This window comes from Helianthus annuus, chromosome 1, assembly GCF_002127325.2.
Source record: "Helianthus annuus cultivar XRQ/B chromosome 1, HanXRQr2.0-SUNRISE, whole genome shotgun sequence".
In the NCBI taxonomy this organism is placed as follows: Eukaryota; Viridiplantae; Streptophyta; class Magnoliopsida; order Asterales; family Asteraceae; genus Helianthus; species Helianthus annuus.
Window position 1 is genome coordinate 81288520 of NC_035433.2, and position 20967 is coordinate 81309486.

The 20967-nt window shown below is 42.1% G+C and overlaps 1 protein-coding gene across 1 annotated transcript; it reads left to right on the plus strand.

The window, feature by feature from the left end:
- Nucleotides 1-9391: 9391 nt before the first annotated feature.
- Nucleotides 9392-9880, plus strand: LOC110917309. Its single transcript, XM_022161913.1, has one exon. It carries the CDS (start codon nt 9392-9394, stop codon nt 9878-9880), a length of 489 nt encoding a protein of 162 aa, XP_022017605.1.
- The last annotated feature ends 11087 nt before the right edge of the window (nt 9881-20967 follow it).

Genomic DNA, 20967 nt, shown 5'->3' on the forward strand with positions numbered 1-20967 from the left:
GATTTGGAGAAGAATGAGGATTCGAAAATCTGGAGAAGAAAGAGGATTCGAAGATCTGGAGAAGAAAGAGGAATAAAAATGTAGGGATTTGATTTACAGTTTTCTATTTCAAGTGGATATTAAAGACTCTATTACTTCTACAATTTTCAAATCAGTCCAAAAAATAAAACACATTTTACAATTTGGTCCCTATTTGTCTCAACCATTAGATTAAAAGATCTAATGGTTGAGATGCTTTCTTACCTTTTTCACACTTTTGGTCTTTTTACAGGAACCTCAATCTATATATATATATATATATATACATATATATATATACATATATATATATAACCATATGATGAGGATCATTACAGAATACTAACTACTGCGAGAACAAAAAGAACAATTCTTGAAGAAACACTGGTTTAATCGACCGAATCAATTGAACTAGGGGGTTTGAATCTGCATAAAAGGGTTAGGTCTTCTTGTTTGATTCAAGGGTGAGTGATCTTCTTCTTCGAATGACAACTGCAAAACAAACAGCCGTTAGACTCGCCACGGGGAGAATGGGGGTTCTCTCCGTGACCACCCTCTGGCGTGAGAAAAGTATAGGGTTTGATGAAGAAGAAGAAGTAATAGTAAAGTGAAGTGTGTGTAACTTGAAGATTTATACCTGAATTATCCTTTATTTATAGCCGAAGTTTGGGCGGGAAAATCTGTTGGTCGAAAAGATGACGGAAAGTAATTTCCGTGAGCGGTTATTTCTTCCACCGTTAATCACTAACGGATGTGTGTACACACGGATCGCAATTATGATCAACGACTTGGGAGATACCACGTGGAAAGTGGGCAAGTGTGGATCTTGATTCAATTTTGGTGCCATCATCGTGACTTTGGGGAATGTCAAGGATGATGCCACGTGGCCATTCGGTTATAACCGAATGGTGATGCACGATAATGCCTTCTAGAAGGATTACAGCTGTAATCCTATGTGACTCTTCCTCATGATAATTCTGTTATGAATGAAAGGTTTATTCTTGTCCAAGTCTGGGTGACTTTTGCGCGGAGACATAGTTAGGATTTTATCATATTTGTTGCATGAGAGCTTGCGCAAGGATTTATTAGTTCCTTTTTGCGCGCGGATATTGAATACTGTTTTTCTTTCTAAGTTCTCTTTTAGAACCAGTGCGCGGCCACGCAAGGTCCATTCTAAAGAGGGTTTATTGACGAGGTTGTGGTATGGTTTTAAGCACCTGTGCAAGGTTTTTAGGACCTTACCCCTTCAAGTCCCCCAGTCTAGTGTTGCTCTTATGCAAGTAAGTGGAGCACTGGACTATGAGAGGTGGGGTGATTTTTGCTGTGGAGTTTTTAATGTTGGAAATCTTCTTGGAGAAGATCTTTCTTGATTGGAACTGTTCATTGTGTGAGAATGAAGTGTGTTTAATCATGAACCGTCTGAAGTGACGTGGCCCTATAGAGTAGGAGATGAACAGGTGTTTAGACTTATCACCTTCTTTCTGAAACTGTAGCTTCTAGGAATGCGTGTAGGCGCTGTCAGAGATCATTTAATGAAATGGATGATTATTGTGATGCCGCCATTTCATAAGGTGTTGATGTGACATTAATCATCATAATTTTTGCCATTTCCTTTAACGATGTTGACGTCAACTCGTTTTAATTATATATTGACAGAAAGGTTATTAAGATTTTACTAGATTTAGCAAAATGAGAACCAGGCGAAAGTTCCGTTCAAGGAAGATATCTGAAATTCTGAAGACCTTTGATGCTGCTGAAGCTTTGCTTCATCTTGGGGGTCTGACATCGGAAGAGGTTGCCGGAAGGAACGTTTCTTCCTTGTATTCAGGAGAAAATTATGCCTCCCTTCGTTCTAGAGGTGATAATGGTGAAGGGGTTACCCGATTATCGGCGAATGTCCTGATGCAGTCTTTTCCGTCTGATCGAAGGGGACGGTTCTCGGTGGTATACAAATGGCGTCAAAGTGGACGTACTCCTGTAGGCCCGGCCGACGTCCTGATGACTACTTCCACTATGGGTGATGGGGAGAGTGGAAACCCCTGGATTGTTGACCCTCATCCTTTGGAATGTTATGGTGAAGCACTGTATACTCCTTTGTAGGTGTTGGGCATGTTCCCAGACCCTTAGCTTATTTTGTATGCTTGTTTCTTTTTTGTAAATGTTTGTTCAATGCACTGTTGTGCTTGTATACTTTTGTTCTTGTGCCTGCTGCACAAGTTACTTTTTGGGTGCACTACTGTGCACATAAATTTTTGTTAATGCATTTGATACGCAAGTAACTACTTTGAATATATTATGTGTTTGGATTACAATATCTTGCATGTGTATAATTACTTTGTTTAGGTAAAGCGAATAAAGATGGTGTAAAGCTCATGTGCGAATGTAGGTCTGGATTGTTCGCGGGACTTGTACCCGTAGACCGTTCATGAGACTTGTAATGTTTTACCATAGTGTTTTCGCGTATACCAAAAGGAATTACATGCATTTTGTAATAAACAATAGAACATAATAAGGGTAGTCTTTGTATTGATAAGGCGCGGGGCCAATGGACACAAAGTGAATAATTTAAAATAATTATGTTTCCTGCGCATGTGTTCGGCTATCGTGTGAGATGGCTAGATTGGTTACATGTAGAACATGCGCAGTTGTTGCGCGTTCCAGGTGCGTGGCACATCCATTCCATCAAGCCGCTTTAAAGTGTATGCGCCTTTACCCAGGACTTCGTGAATGACATATGGTCCTTCCCATTTAGGCCCTAGTTTTCCTTGTTTTTCCGCATTAGATGCCTCGTTGTCTCGCAGGACAAAATATCCTGGAACGAAGGTGCATACGCGTACCCCCGCGTTACAGTACTTCTCTAATTTTGATTTATACCTGGATTCTGCAATGGCTGCGTTCTCGCGCCTTTCTTCAAGAAGGTCCAGATCAATTCTTCATTCTCGCTCGTTGTCTTGTTTTTCTATGGCGATCATACGCGGTGACAGGAGACCAACTTATGTTGGAATTACCGCTTCTGAACCATAGACAAGGCTGAATGGAGTTTCGCCTTTACTGGTTTTTGGGATGGTGTGGTGGGCCCATAAAATGCTTGGGAGCTTGTCCACCCACCCTCTGCGCGCGGTCCCCAGCCTTGCTTTTATTCCAACGACTATCCGCTTGTTTACGCTTTCAACTTGCCCATTCACTTGTGGTTATGCCACAGAGGCGAAGTTGTGTTCAATGTTCATTTCTTTGAACCATTTTTGTAGGTCTTCCGACGCAAAGTTTGTGTCATTATCAGAAATGATGCGTAATGGTAGCCTAAATCGGCAAATAATGTGTTCCCAGATGAACTTGCGGATTACCATTGTTGTAGTCGACGCCAGAGCCTTTGCTTCTACCCATTTGGTGAAGTAGTCTACTGCTGCCACTATGAACTTGACTGCGCCAGGCGCATCGGGAAAAGGACCGACGAGGTCGATGCCCCATTGCTGGAAAGGCCAGGCTGAGGTGACTGGGACCAGGGGATTCTTTGGGCGGAGCGTTTTTGGGGCATGGCGCTGACATGTTGCGCATTTGCGTAATAGTTCTACTGTGTCTACATGCATACCCGGCCAATAATAGCCTGCATTCATGATCTTTGCGACCACCATGCGTGGGCCCGCATGGATTCCACATAGCCCCTCATGAATTTCGCGGACTAAATATTGTGCATCGGTCTTATCTACGCAGCATAGAAGTGGACCCATGAATGACTTGCGGTATAAGATACCGTCCGCCATTTCGTAGTTCAGTGCCTTGTGCTGAATTTTCCTAGATTCCGCCTTTCCTTCTGGTAGGATCCCATGTTGCAAGTATGTAATGATTGGGGACATCTAAGATGGATTCCCGACTTCTATGATGTTCACTTGTCTTAAGGGAATAGATGGGTTAGATAATACCTCGATGCGGACTTCCTTCGCTAGGTGTTTGAAGCTTTTAGCGGCCAGCTTACTTAGCGCGTCTGCATGTTTGTTTTCGCTTCTGTTGATGTGAACTATTTTGAAAGTCTGAAACTGGTTGATAAGGATTCGTGCTTGTTCCAAATATAGAACCATGGCTTCGCCTTTAGCGTCGTAATGACCGTTGACTTGTTCTACTACCAATTTGGAATCAACGTGCGCTTCGAGGTTCTTCGCTCCCATTTTGAGTGCCAGGCGAAGAACCGCAAGAAATACTTCATACTCCACCTCATTGTTGGTACTCTTAAAGTCCAGGAGGATTACGTATGTGAGCTCATGAATGTCAGGGCTGACTAGGCGGAGACCTGCGCCTGCCCCATCGTCATTTGAGGCGCCATCTGTGTGTAATGTCCAAACCCTGTCATCGAAGACTAGGGTAGGATTTTGTATTGCCTCGCATTCTTGGATTTTGTCAATGGGAACTTCGGTGACAAAGTCTGCTATGACTTATCCCTTAATACCTGGTCGAGGTTTGTACAAGATGTTGTATCCGCCTAACTCGATAGCCCATTTGGTCAACCGCCCCGCAACATCTGGCTTTGACAAGATTTGTCCTAGATGATAATTTGTAAGGACGATGACAACGTATCCAGAAAAATATCATCGCAGCCTTCGCGACGCGTGCACAAGTGCAAGGACGAGTTTTTCTATCATAGAACAGCGTGTCTCTGGTCCAGTTAACATTTTGCTGATGTAGTATATCGAGGTTTGAACGTCATCCGTTTTTGCCATTAACACCGCACCGACTGCTACTTCTGTTGCAGATAGATATAGGATTAATGGTTCCTCCTTTCGTGGTGCTGTTAAGGTTGGTAACTGGATCAGACACTCTTTCATCTGTTGGAAAGCTTTCTCTGCTTCTGGCGTCCATTGAAAATGGCTCTTTTTAGCGCAGTTGCGCAACGTGCTGATGAATGGATAGGATTTTGTGGCTTGATTTGCCAAAAATCTGTTGAGTGCTGCTAATCGACCAGCGAGACGTTGCATCTCTTTAACTGTTGCTGGTGATGGCATTAATTGAATGGATTCTACTTTCTCTGGGTTGACCTTGAAGCCGTCTCTGGTTACTATGAATCCTAGGAATTTTCCCTCCTCCATTCCGAAGGAGCATTTTATTGGATTCAGCTTCAGGTTAACGCTGTGTAAGGAGTCAAAAGTGCGTTGAATGTTTGCAAGCATAGACTCTTCTTCTTGGATCATGATTACGAGATCATCCATGTAGACTTCTACTTTGTCTATGCGGAAGGCCATTTTGTCTTCGTCTTCCTCCTTCATTTGCACTTGATGGTAACCCTTATAGCAGTCTAAGAAACACTTCCAGCGGAAGGATGCTAAAGAATCGACTTTGTTGTCTATTTCTGGGAGGGCGTAACAGTCTTTTGGGTAGGCCTTGTAGAGATCTTTGAAATCAACACACATGCGCCACCCGCCGTTGTGTTTCTGCACCATTACTGGGTTGGCTACCCAGTTTTGATATTGCACTTCGCGCAACATCCCGGCTTGAAGTAATTCGGTTACTTGTTTGTTCATTGCGTTTGCTTTTTCTGCGCTAAGGCTGCGCCTTTCTTGCGTGACTGGTTCCGCAAAAGGTCGGATATTTAAGTAGTGTTGTGATATGTCCCTTGGTACTCTAGTCATGTCCGCCGGGGACCAGGCGAAGATATCCATGTTGTTAGATAGAAGTTCTTTCAACTTTATACGGATTATCGGGGAGATGGCGTGTCCTAACAAGATGGTTTGTTTAGGATGTTCCTCGTTGAGGACCCATTTTTCTGGTTCGTTTGATGGTAAAGGTTTGGCAACTTTTGCTGGGGGCTCGTCGTCCACATACATAACTTCTTTGCTGGAATATAAAATTGCTACCTCGGTTTCCGTCGAAAAACCGCAAGCGGCGTGTGGTATGGAGGTAATCATGCTGAACTCTCTATGAGACCGTCTCCCAAGTAATACATCATGACGCGATGTTGCTGGCATGACCATAAAATTGACTGTGACAGTGCGCGAATGCTCTCCGTCTGAGAGGGTTACAGGAAAAGCAATTTGACCCAGCGAGAAGACAGCTTCGTTACAGAAACCAGTGAGTGGAAAATCGACTGGTTTTAAGCTTGCCTTTTCTTCTTGGTCTAGTTGCTTAAAATGTGACAACCCTCATAATTCCATGTATTCCGTACAACTTATTAATGATAAATAAAGTGCTTGATGACTGTGCTGAATCATTTAACTGCTTTCTGATTTCGGTGTTATACTTACATGTGCTTGTTAACATACTAGTAGTATACAGAAAAGTTACTAAATAGTCCTGTGTTCCTAAGTGTTGAGAATTAAAAGTGTTACAAAAATATATATAAAAGACACTTTACAAATTAATTAAGCACTTTAACGGAACAGTATCAAACCGAACAACCGGACATTACCCGGAACACTAAAATATTGCAAAAAGCATTGTTTTATCATTACCAAGCTAGTTATGGTCCCCGAACATCATAATACACTATAAAAAATACCTAGTAACTAAATCCTAACTAATACTTGGATTTTTAACTTAATAACTAACTAGATAGTTTAACCTAGCATACTACCCCCCCCCCACCTATAATCGGCCAACACGCTTGGCCCACTCATGATTTTAATTGTTTATTTTATAAGATCTTGTCCCTTACTTTAAAACATATGAACCATTGGTTTTAGCCATGATAGAGGATATATACCTTAACCATTAGAACTTAACATCTCACTTTCATCATAACACACCACACAAACTTTCTTCTTCCCTTCCCCTTACCTCACGGCTGAACACCCATCTCCACACTACCATCATCCTCATTCAAGTTTCAAGCATTCTACAAGCATACAAAGGTGCTACGGATCATAAAACGAAGCTTGGTGCTCTCGGAAGTGGAAGGACCTTCTCCATTTGCTATTAACCATCACTTTTCTACACTTGAACTTCCCTAGTCTTGAACTAGTGGTAAGAACTTAGATCCTTGCATTTTACATGTAGTTTTAGTGGTTAATAGATGTATTATGAAGAAAACATATGAACACCATAAGATCTTGCACTGAAAACTTGAACATAAGCTTAAACAAGATGATACTTGAAGAAATGATGTTAAAATGATGTTGTTTGGTGCATGATGATTATGTGCTGATATATAGGACTTATAATCTGCTGTAAGTATCGTTATTGATCTCTAAACATGTTAACGGAACCAATATAACTCGCATTTGAATGTTAAAAAGCTGAAAACAAGGGCTGTTTAGTGATTACAGCCAACTTCAGTTGGCTGTAACCACACCATAACTTAACAAAAAACTGATTTTCTGAAATCTAGATTTATGTATTATGAAATACAGTTCTAATGGCACTGGAATCATAATTTTTGGGCTTCGTTTACTATTTTTAAAGACCCTGTTTGTAACAGCAACTAAAGCTGAGTTTTTACTGCAGAAAATGGGCGATATGTTTATAGTCATAACTTGAGTTCTGTGTTGAATCAGCCCATGAAATTTGTACAGTAGATGGACACTAATGTCGTAGTAATTGTCCCACTAGAATTACATCAGTCTGACTTACAATGATTTTTTAATGAATTATTCCGTGGACTGCAATCAGAAAAAGATGAATCTGATTGCAGTCCGGAAAATGAATTTTTTTAAAATATTGGTGATGAATTGGATCCCAAGATTTTTACACAATAATATTTGGATCGTTTAAGAACTTTGATAAAAAGTTGGGAATTTTTGGAACAAGTTAACTATTTTATTAAAATCCCCGAAAACAACCCAGTGTTGAATATATAAGCTGAAACGACATAAGTAGTAATTTGCGTGTCTAAATGTCGGGTAGGTTATCTGAGAATGATCTAACATGTTTTATGTGTTATGTGCATTATCGTATGTTTGTTTATGAGTGGGGAATGGATGGGAAGCCTACATGGGCATAAACCGTTAAAGTGATGCATGTTTTGTGCCACGTATAGGAACTTTGTGCTTATTTAAAGTCACTAATAAACTAACTGGTAATCATGTTAGGACGTGATTGACCGACTTTGATTGTTAGCTGTATTTGAGAATCTAACCGAGAAAACCAAGGTGAGTTCACACTTTCTACAAGGCATGGGATTCCCGGTGGTTTGGGAATGGGTTAATAAACTAAAAATGGAATCTACATATCCTCCTTGGGTAGGATATGTACGGCCATCCTCCTTGGGTAGGATGCCACTATAAATCCTGCGTATTCTCCTTGGGTAGAACTACGTACATTCGTCCTCCTTGGATAGGACAACAACCTTAAAACTTACTAGACAAAACTCTATCATTAAGTCCCTCATTTTATATCGACATAATCGCCGAGGCTGATGGCGAGCGGGTCATTAGTTAATAGCGCTATTAGGTTTAACAAACCTCACACCGTGTCGTCCGAACGGGCGTGTACTAATGGACTATGGCAAACTGTCAATGATGATAGAACATTGACGTAGGGCACAACAAAATTCGTTAGTGGTCGATATCATACAGTCTAGTAGTTCACATGGGGAAGCCCCCACTAATTATGGATATGGTTTGGGTAATAAAAGGATCTGGTTAAACATACTTTCAACTAAGGGGTAACCCCCACGGCAAATAAGCCAACAAAAGTCAAACCACGATTTCAGAAACAACTTAAAACTAAACAACCAACCATGAACTCACTCAACTTTGTTGTTGACTCGTTGTTACATGCCTTACAGGTCGCTAGATGCTTATGGAACTTGCACGAGGAGGAGGTTGTTGTGGGATGCGGACTGTTATGTCCCATGTTTATTAATTAAACTTTATAAACTTATGGAACCTATGTTTTGGGTCTTAAAACTTATGAACTATGAACTTATGTTTTGAACTTACATTTTATGCTTCCGCTGTTAGCTTAAAACTGTTTACTGTCTTATGGTCACCAATTGTATTGTAGTTGGTTTTACTTACTCTTTTACGTCGTTCAATATGATTGGTGGCTCGATCCTGGTCACGTCACGCCTCCAAGCGGTGGTACGCCGCATGGTGGATTTTGGGGGTGTGACAGATTGGTATCAGAGCCATTGGTTATAGTGAACTTGGTTTTAAAAAGGGGAAAAGCTTTTTGAAAAAACCAGACTATAACCTGTACAGTGCTCAACGATCCACAACGACGCTTCGCTCCACATGCAAGACTCAACACCCTAGGTGATATGGTTTATGTTTAGATTACCTACTTGTTAGTTACATGGTACGTTGTTCATGGTATGCATTAGTTAATGTGATAACTGCTATTTGAACCTTGTGTGATACTCTCTTCTGTCACTCCACACTTATGCACCTTGCGACACCTTTCTTACGTGTGTTCCTTTGATGTGAAGAGCATAGGGGGATGTCTCGACATGACCCAGGGTCAGCTGACGACCTTGATTAACGAACGGATTGCTGAAGCCTTAGCAACCCAAATAGGGAGTCAACCCATGCACCCTCAAACGCGCATAGGCACCCTCAAGGCATTCTTGGAGTGCAAACCTCCCACTTACGACGGCACTGGAGGGGCAATCGGCCTTCTACACTGGATCCGTAGAATCGAATATACATTTGAAGAAAGTGAAAGCCCTGCCAGCAAACGAGTACAGTATGCTACTGGCATGTTGCAGGGGAAAGCGTATTCTTGGTGGAACGCTCAAGTTCAGATGCTCGGGTTGGCAAACGCGAAAGCCACCCTCTGGAGCGACTTCAAGGATTGGATTAAGGAAGAATTCTGCCACCTGGACGACATTCTGGAATTGGAAATAGAGTATTATGGTTTGAAGATGGAAGGATCAGAGATTGAGGCATACACAAAAAGGTCCAACGACTTGGCTGCCTTATGTCCTAACATGTCATAACCCATATCTAGACGAATCAAGCTATACCTCAGAGGCTTAGCCCCGGAAATCCAAGGGTCTGTAAGTGCGGCCAACCTTCCCACAATCTAGCAAGTCGTTCGTTTGGCGCACCAACTCACCGATCAGGCGGTGGAAGAGGGCAAGTTGCCCAAGCATAACTCTTCCAATGCAAATGCTCTTATTAGTAATAAGTATATTTGGGGTGATCACCAAGGTGAAGGTCCTAGCTCTATACAACAGGACCCGCACAGGAAACCCGGGCTGAACTACCAAAATCAGGGGGGATACCTAGGGAATAAACCGAGATGCCGCAAGTGCCAATGGCACCACAACGGGTCATGTGCGGGATCGTGTTGTCATCGGTGCAAGAAGATGGGACATATGGCTAGAGACTGCAGGAGCCCATATCATGCAAACCAGAACCAGCAGCAGCAGGGTAGTAAGGAGGGGTGTTTTCGACGTGGTGCTGAAAACCACTTCAAGAGGAACTCGCAGATGAGACAGAATCGTAACAACAGCGGCAACCAGGGCAACGGGAACAATAACGGAGACAATATGGATAACCGCCGGACTGGTGAGCACGAGTCCCTGAATGGACAAAAGGAAGAAAGAAACAACCCCAACGTTGTGGCGGGTAAGTTCCTACCAGACAATTTCTTTGTTACTGTTTTATTCAGGTGCCGATACTAGCTACGTGTCCTTAAAAGTTAGTCAGATGCTTAAGCGCACTCCAACACTTTTGAACACCAATCACACGGTAGAACTAGCAAACGGTAAGATTCTTGAAGCCACACACATAACTAAAGGTTGTAACCTCGTCTTAGCTGGTCAAACTTTCTCTATCGATCTTATTCCCATCACACTTGGTAGTTTCGGCGTCGTTATCGGGATGGATTGGTTATCTCACACCAAGCGGAGATTATTTGCAAGGAGAAAATCGTCCGTATCCCTCGTTCTGATAAAGAACCCCTCGTAATTCGTGGTGACAAGAGTGGTGCTGTTGTAGGCATCATCTCATTCCTTAAGGCCCAGAAGTGGTTACGAAAGGGCCACACTGCCATTCTAGCACTCGTTACTGACGCATCAATGGAAGAGAAGACAATTGAAGACATTCCTATTGTGCGTGATTTTCCTGAGGTATTTCCTGAGGAATTACCTGGTCTTCCGCCTCATCGCCAAGTTGAGTTTCAAATCAAGCTAGCTCCTAGAGCAGCACCAATAGCTCATGCACCTTATCATCTAGCTCCATCAGAACTTGAAGAACTGTCCACGCAACTACAAGAACTCTTGGAAGAGGGTTTTATACGTCCTAGCTCTTCGCCCTGGGGAGCTCCAGTCTTGTTTGTGAAGAAGAAGGATGGTACTTTTAGAATGTGTATTGACTATCGCGAATTTAACAAGGTGACCGTGAAGAATCATTATCCTCTCCCACGCATTGATGACCTATTCGACCAGTTGCAAGGGTCGAGTTTCTACTCCAAGATTGATTTGAGATCCGGCTACCATCAACTGAGAGTCCGAGAGGAAGACGTCTCCAAAACATCATTCAGAACTCGTTACGGCCATCATGAGTTTCTGGTTATGCCTTTTGGATTAACGAATGCACCTGCGGTCTTCATGGATCTCATGAACCGAGTGTGCAATCCTTACCTGGATAAGTTTGTCATAATGTTCATCGACGACATCCTGATCTATTCTAAGAGTCAGGAGGAACACGAGCAACATCTGAGGCTTATTCTGGAACTTCTTCGAAAAGAGCAGTTATATGCCAAATTTTCGAAATGTGACTTCTAGCTTCGCGAAGTCCACTTTCTAGGCCACGTGGTAAACAAGGGTGGAATTCATGTTGATCCGTCTAAGGTTGACTCGATCAAGAACTGGCCTGCACCCCGCACACCAACAGAAATCCGCCAATTCTTGGGATTGGCAGGGTATTAAAGAAGGTTCATCAAGGATTTCTCGAAGATGGCGCAACCTCTCACTTCACTAACTCAGAAGGGAGTCACCTATCGCTGGGGTGATGCACAGGAATCTGCGTTCCAGCACTTGAAAGATAGGCTTTGTAGCGCGCCTATCCTCTCATTGCCTGAAGGCACTGATGATTTTGTGGTTTATTGCGACGCTTCCATCCAAGGACTTGGTTGCGTGTTGATGCAACGTGACAAGGTCATTGCCTACGCATCACGCCAACTTAAAGTTCACGAAAGAAACTACACTACGCACGACTTGGAATTGGGAGCAGTTGTTTTCGCGCTTAAGATATGGAGACATTACCTGTACGGTACCAAGTGCACCATTTACACTGATCACAGGAGTCTCGAGCATATCTTCAAGCAAAAGGAATTGATCATGCGACAATGCCGATGGGTCGAACTCTTGAATGACTACGAATGCGCGATCAAGTATCATCCGGGCAAAGCCAATGTTGTGGCCGACGCCCTCAGTCGAAAGGATACTATACCTAAGTGTGTACGTGCGTTACAGCTTACCATCCAATCTAACCTTCCCGCTCAGATTCACGATGCTCAGGTTGAGGCACTGAAGGCAGAGAACATCAGGGCTGAGTCCTTACGAGGATCGAGGCAACAACTAGAACAAAAGGAAGACGGCGCCTACTATGTTAACGAACGCACCTGGGTTCCATTTTTATGGAGGCTTACGCGAGCTTGTGATGGATGAAGCACATAAGTCTCGATATTCAGTACATCCTGGTTCGGATAAGATGTACCACGACCTAAAGACTACATACTGGTGGCCTGGTATGAAAGCCAGCATAGCAACCTACGTCAGTAAATGTTTGACCTGTGCTAGGGTCAAGGTCGAATACCAAAAACCATCAGGCCTACTCCAACAACTAGAGATCCCGAAATGGACATGGGAGCAAATTTCCATGGATTTCGTTACTGGCCTGCCCAGATCTCAACGCAGAAATGATACCATTTGGGTGATCGTGGATCGACTGACCAAGTCTGCACATTTTCTGGCTATCAAGGAAACAGATAATTTTTCTACTCTAGCAGACATCTACCTAAAAGAAGTGGTATCAAGGCACGAAGTGCCAACCTCCATCATTTCTGATCGTGACGCGCGTTTTACCTCTGAACTGTGGCAAGCTATGCACAAGTCTTTTGGCTTACGTTTAGATATGAGCACCGCTTATCACCCACAGACGGATGGGCAATCTGAACGCACCATCCAAACTCTTGAAGACATGCTTAGGGCATGTGTAATCGATTTTGGTAATGGTTGGGAAAAGCACCTTCCGCTAGTGGAGTTTTCATATAACAACAGCTACCACACTAGCATCTAGGCCGCTCCGTTTGAGGCATTGTACGGATGCAAATGCCGATCACCTCTTTGTTGGGCAGAAGTTGGTGACAGTCAAATCACTGGCCCAGAACTTGTGGAAGATACCACCGAGAAGATTGCCCAGATACGGCAACGAATGGTGGCAGCTCGTGACCGTCAGAAAAGCTATGCTGATAAGAAAAGAAAACCACTCGAGTTCCAGGTTGGGGATCGAGTGCTACTCAAAGTCTCACCTTGGAAAGGTGTAGTCCGTTTTGGGAAACAAGGCAAGCTCAATCCGCGTTATGTCGGACCGTTCGAAATCATTGAGAAAATTGGCAAGGTGGCCTACAGGTTGAATCTACCTGAAGAACTCAGCGGATGTCACAACGTATTCCACGTGTCAAATCTGAAGAAGTGTCTGTCAGATGAGACCCTCATAGTTCCCTTAAAGGAGCTCACTATCGACAAGCAGCTGCGATTCGTCGAAGAACCAGTAGAGATTACTGACCGAGACGTTAAGATTCTCAAGCGAACCAGAATACCTCTCGTCCGAGTTCGTTGGGATTCCCGTCGTGGCCCAGAGTATAACTAGGAACGAGAAGACCAAATGAAACTCAAGTATCCCCAGCTGTTTAAGAAAAGTGCGACCACTACTGAGGCTGAAGCTACTGCAGAATTTCGGGACGAAATTCCAAATCAACGGGGGGATGATGTGACACCCCAGGAAAACCAGTAAACCATGCAACTTAACTAGCTTCCTTAGTAACCACGAGCTAAATTTCGGGACGAAATTTTCTTAACAGGGGAGAATGTGACAACCCTCATAATTCCATGTATTCCGTACAAATTATTAATGATAAATAAAGTGCTTGATGACTGTGCTGAATCATTTAACTGCTTTCTGATTTCGGTGTTATACTTACATGTGCTTGTTAACATACTAGTAGTATACAGAAAAGTTACTAAATAGTCCTGTGTGCTTTCCTAAGTGTTGAGAATTAAAAGTGTTACAAAAATATATATAAAAGACACTTTACGGATTAATTAAGCACTTTAACGGAACAGTTCAAACCGAACAACCGGACATTACCCGGAACACTAAAATATTGCAAAAAGCATTGTTTTATCATTGCCAAGCTAGTTATGGTCCCTGGACATCATAATACACTATAAAAAATACCTAGTAACTAAATCCTAACTAATACTTGGATTTTTAACTTAATAACTAACTAGATAGTTTAACCTAGCCTACTACCCCCCCCCCCCGCCAACCTATAATCGGCCAACATGCTTGGCCCACTCTTGATTTTAATTGTTTATTTTATAAGATCTTGTCCCTTACTTTAAAACATATGAACCATTGGTTTTAGCCATGATGGAGGATATATACCTTAACCATTAGAACTTAACATCTCACTTTCATCATAACACACCATACAAACTTTCTTCTTCCCTTCCCCTTACCTCACGGCCGAACACCCATCTCCACACTACCATCATCCTCATTCAAGTTTCAAGCATTCTACAAGCATACAAAGGTGCTACAGATCATACAACGAAGCTTGGTGCTCTCGGAAGTGGAAGGACCTTCTCCATTTGCTATTAACCATCACTTTTCTACACTTGAACTTCCCTAGTCTTGAACTAGTGGTAAGAACTTAGATCCTTGCATTTTACATGTAGTTTTAGTGGTTAATAGATGTATTATGAAGAAAACAAATGAACACCATAAGATCTTGCACTTAAAACTTGAACATAAGCTTAAACAAGATGATACTTGAAGAAATGATGTTAAAATGATGTTGTTTGGTGTATGATGATTATGTGCTGATATATAGGACTTATAATCTGCTGTAAGTATCGTTATTGATCTCTAAACATGTTAACGGAACCAATATAACTCGCATTTGAATGTTAAAAACCAGACCATAACTTAATGAAAACCTGATTTTCTGAAATCTAGAATTATGTATTATGAAATACGGTTCTAATGGAACTGGAATCATAATTTTTGGGCTTCGTTTACTATTTTTAAAGACCCGGTTTGTAACAGCAACTAAAGCTGAGTTTTTACTGCAGAAAATGGGCGATATGTTTTTAGTGATAACTTGAGTTCTGTGTTGAATCAGCCCATGAAATTTGTATAGTAGATGGACACTAATGTCGTAGTAATTGTCCCACTGGAATTTCGTCAATCCGACTTACAATGAATTTTTAATGAATTATTCCATGGACTTCAATCAGAAAAAGATGAATCTGGTTGCCGTCCGGAAAATGAATTTTTATAAAATATTGGTGATGAATTGGATCCCGAGATTTTTACACAATAATATTTAAAAGTTGGGAATTTTTGGAACAAGTTAACTATTTTATTAAAATCCCCGAAAACAGCCCAGTGTTGAATATAAAAGCTGAAACGACATAAGTAGTAATTTGCGTGTCTAAATGTCGGGTAGGTTATCTGAGAATGATCTAACATGTTATATGTGTTATGTGCATTATCGTATGTTTGTTTACGAGTGGGGAATGGATGGGAAGCTTATATGGGCATAAACCGTTAAAGTGATGCATGTTATGTGATCGACGCGTGTAGAAACTTTGTGCTTATTTGAAGTCACTAATAAACTAACTGGTAATCATGTTAGGACGTGATTGACCGACTTTGACTGTTAGCTATATTTGAGAATCTAACCGAGCAAACCAAGGTGAGTTCACACTTTCTACAACGCATGGGATTCTCAGTGGTGTGGGAATGGGTTAATAAACTAAAAACAGAATCTACATATCCTCATTGGGTAGGATATGTACGGCCATCCTCCTTGGGTAGGATATGTACGGCCATCCTCCTTGGGTAGGATGCCACTATAAATCCTGCGTATTCTCCTTGGGTAGAACTACGTACGTTCGTCCTACTTGGGTAGGACAACAACCTTAAAACTTACTAGATAAAACTCTATCATTAAGTCCCTCATTTTATATCGACTTAATCGCCGAGGCCAATGGCGAGCGGGTCATTAGTTAATAGCGCTATTAGGTTTAACAAACCTCACACCGTGTCGTCCGAACGGGCGTGTACTAATGGACTATGGCAAACTGTCAATGATGATAGAACATTGACGTAGGGCACAACAAAATTCGTTAGTGGTCGATATCATACAGTCTAGTAGTTAACATGGGGAAGCCCTCACTAATTATGGATATGGTTTGGGTAATAAAAGGATCTGGTTAAACATACTTTCAACTAAGGGGTAACCCCCACGGCAAATAAGCCAATAAAAGTCAAACCACGTTTTCAGAAACAACTTAAAACTAAACAACCAACCGTGAACTCACTCAACTTTGTTGTTGACTCGTTGTTAGATGCCTTACAGGTCGCTAGATGCTTATGGAACTTGCACGGGGAGGAGGTTGTTGTGGGATGCAGACTGTTATGTCCCATGTTTATTAATTAAACTTTATAAACTTATGGAACCTATGTTTTGGGTCTTAAAACTTATGAACTATGAACTTATGTTTTGAACTTACATTTTATGCTTCTGCTGTTAACTTAAAACTGTTTACTGTCTTATGGTCACCAATTGTATTGTAGTTGGTTTTACTTACTCTTTTACGTCGTTCAATATGATTGGTGGCTCGACCCTGGTCACGTCACGCCTCCAAGCGGTGGTACGCCGCATGGTGGATTTTGGGGGTGTGACATAAAACATTGCTCGAAAATTATGTCTATGGAACTTCCTGGATCTATAAACATATAATCGGTGCGATAGTGGCCGAAGATACCAGTGATGATTACCAGGCGTTCTTCTTGAGAACTTCCTGGAAACGACTGGAAAGACTACTTGTTGCTCTCGCCAGTGCTGATTGTGATTCCGTTTGTGCGGCCTTCGTGAAGGTACTCCTTGTACCATATGTATCTGATGTACTTTGGTTTCCTGATGGTTGTTATCTTCTGAATTTTGTTCCATATATCTGAGTGGTTCCAGATATCCTTGGCTACTAAGTTGGATGTCCCACTGACATGTTGACTGTGGGTCCAACGTTGAGATGTCGGATCTTCTCTTGTACTCTTCTCGATCATTGGATCTGTTGTACAACAATTCAGATCTGGCATTTTGTGTAAAAATTTGGTTCATAGCGTTCTGGAATCTGGTGAACCAGTACTCTAGAGTGTCCTTTGAAAGTAGATCCGGACGATTGTGAACTCCTGTTTGCACAATGGAACTTTTTCCGTCAGGATAGGTACTTCTGCTATCTATTTTGCCCATGATTCCGTCGATCTGAATGTCCTAGGTCGGATTACCCTTGGTTTCAGATCGAGGACTTGATGGGTGAATTGACGAGTTCTTTGCCATGGAAAACAGGGAATGAAGAGAAACTGAATCGAAACGAGAAGATATGAATAAAAACTGAGAAATCGGTGGGCACCAATGAAGAAACACTGGTTTAATCGACCGGAATCAACTGAACCAGGGGGTTTGAATCTGCATAAAAGGGTTAGGTCTTCTCGTTTGATTCAAGGGTGAGTGACCTTCTTCTTCGTATGAAAACTGCAAAACAAACAACCGTTAGACTCGCCACGGGGAGAATGGGGGTTCTCTCTGTGACCACCCTCCGGCGAGAGAATAAATACAGGGTTTGATAAAGAAGAAGAAGTAATAGTAAAGTGAAGTGTGTGTAACTTGAAGATTTATACCTGAATTATCCTTTATTTATAGCCGATGTTTGGGCGGGAAAATCTGCTGGTCGAAAAGATGACGGAAAGTAATTTCCGTGAGTGGTTATTTCTTCCACCATTAATCACTAACGGATGTGTGTACACATGGATCGTAATTATGATCGTCGGCTGGGGAGATGCCACGTGGAAAGTGGGCAAGTGTGGATCTTCCTTCAATTTTGGTGCCATCATCGTGACTTTGGGGAATGTCCAGGATGATGCCACGTGGCCATTCGGTTATAACTGAATGGTGATGCACGATAATGCCTTCTATAAGGATTACAGCTGTAATCCTATATGGCTCTTCCTCATGATAATTCTGTTATGACAGAAAGGTTTATTATTGTCCAAGCCTGGGTGACTTTTGCGCGGAGACATAGTTAGGATTTTATCCTATCTGTTGCATGAGAGCTTGCGCAAGGATTTATTAGTTCCTTTTGGCGAGCGGATATTGAATATTGTTTTTCTTTCTAAGTTCTCTTTTAGAACCAGTGCGCGGCTGCGCAAGGTCCATTCTAAAGAGGGTTTATTGACGAGGTTGTGGTGTGGTCTTAAGCACTTGTGCAAGGTTTTTGGGACCTTACCCCTTCAATTCTAAAATACTAAATTTTGGGATTTAAAGTACATATTTTTAAATTTTATGTTTCTTACATTGATATGTGTATTAGTCTACACGGTATAGGGGTCGGCCTTGTACCGGCCTGAACCGGCGCCGCCTCCAACACCGTTTCCCCCTATGCGTCGTTGTCCTCTTCGTCTCTTTAGGGACGTTTGTGCCGTGCCACAAAAAGACAAAAAAAAACCATTTCAATGATGACCGTTGCAAAAATAAAAAAAAAATTAATTGCCTTAAATGAAAACTAACGGGTATAATTCAAAAACCAACCAAAATCACTAAACTTTTTATATAAATACCACATTTTTACCCCTTTTTTTACCGACTTCAACCCTATCTCTCTCTCAACTTTTTATAAAATCTTCTACTTTTTTTATAAAATATTCTTCTAATCTTTACAATGGATCCATACAGCCCGAACAACCTGAACAACCCGAATCCAAACCCGAATGTTTTTTTCGGTGCCCGGGTACTAATTTACAATGGAACCGAACCCTTTATCACAATTTTCCGCCAACGCTTTTGCGGGTTTCCACCGTTCTATGAACGTTTTTTCGAGTACGCAACAAACTCAAGCATTACAAAACTTGATGATGCGAAACCCGTTTAACATGCAACCTGTTCAAGCTTCTCAACCTCCACAACCCGTTCAAACTTCTCAACCACTAGAACCTGATGAAGACGACATTGAAGTCGTTCAAGAGATGCCACCACCGTCTTCTCAATGTAAAAAAGGAAAACAAGTGCTGGCGGCTCGGACGCAAGATGTCAAATTAATTTAAACGACGACGCCGAATTTGATGAAGAAGAGTACGCCGTACGAGAGGAGGAACGTCCCCCAAGCTGGGACAAATAAAAAACGGAGGCGGCTACAAAGAAAAAAAACGAAAAGGAGGACGATTCGAAGATGGAGGCGTTTATGGCCCAATTCAAAGCTTACACGGAGGTCACGACCCAAAAGGCAAAGGTGAAGGAACGCGTGGCGGAAGAAAGGGTACGCGTGGCGGGAGAAAAGGTACGCATGGTGGGAGAAAAGGTTTGAGTGGCGGAAGAAAAGGTTCGGGTGGACAAAGAAAAAAACGAACTAAAGGAATGAGACATAATGACGACCGATGTTGAAAGTTATCCCTAACAGAAACACGCTATTTTAAAAAAATGCAAGAGAAAATCATGAAAAAGTATGAAAGTTAGGATTTTTTTTTAAGCTTATGTTTTTTTTTAACTTATGTAATGTTTTGTTTTTTAATATTAATGAATTTATTTTTTTATCTTATTTAATAAATGTTAAAAAAGTAGATGAATTAAAAAAAATAAATAAACTTGGTGGGGTAGGATCATCCTCCCATTTCCAGTGTTTTACCATGACGGATCATCCTCCAAGGGACTATGATGTGGTAATTTAACATACACATAACTTACATATGTGTATGTTATACAAAAAGTGAAAATTTTCCATGTTTTGTTTTGAATTCTAGTGCAAGAAACAAGAGAAAAATGCCCGGATAGTCCCTGTGGTTTCGCCTTTTTTCACCTATAGTCCCCAACTTTCTAAAACTACCTGAATAGTCCCCAAGTTTTCATTTTTTGTTCCCGGATAGTCCCTGGGTCTAACTTCAGTTACTTTTCTCTGTTAAAATGATGTGAAATGACAAAAATACCCTTTTCTTAAAAGGCCAAACCACAGGGACTATCCGAGCATTTTTCTCTTTTTATTTATAAAACCCCACCACCACACTTCATCTTCAACCTCCACCCACCATCACCCTCCACCATCACCCTCTCTCTCTCCCTCTCCAATTCCGGCGAAAGTCCGGCGACTCACGGTGGAACCAGGGTTTTCCGGCCGTTTTTCATGGTGGAACCAGGGTGTACCCCCTTAAACCGCACCTCCCGAGACCTTTTCCAGCGTCGGTTTTCCGATTCGAGCTGCGGGGATGACACTTTCAGCTCCGGTAGCCGCGTTTCAACAGGTTCACTCCGGTAACATCTGAACTCGTCATCTTCTTCATCTCGTTTTTCATTAGATCCTTTTGGATCCACCCCTTTTCTGGTTCCTTACGTGATTTACAGGTGGTGTCGATAGTGGTGGTCGATGGAGAGGACGATGGTAGATGGTGGTGGCGTTCCGGCAACAGCAGCGCCGCTCGCGGCGGCTTTGGTTCATACGGGCTTCAAGTTTTGGTTTCATCTAGTTCAACTCAGGGTCTCGTTGGTCCAGGTTTGGAGTCTCGGCTCGTGTCTCGGTTTGATACTAGGTTCAGTTTCTACTCGGATCAGATTCAATGTTCGGTTCCAGTTCGAGTCTCGGTTCAGTTTCTGACAAGTGATTCCGGTGCAGGTTAGTCTTGGTTCAGGTTTTAGTTTTGAGTTTACTCGGTTCAGTCTCCGGTCAGTTTCATTTTAGTCATTTTTGTTCGATTCGTTGCAGTGGTGGTGACTCCGGCTCGAGTGGTGATTCGGTTCAGT

Bases quoted from the DNA above. Each gene is read 5' to 3' on its own strand.
- LOC110917309 (XM_022161913.1), top strand. From the start codon at position 9,392: ATGACCCAGGGTCAGCTGACGACCTTGATTAACGAACGGATTGCTGAA.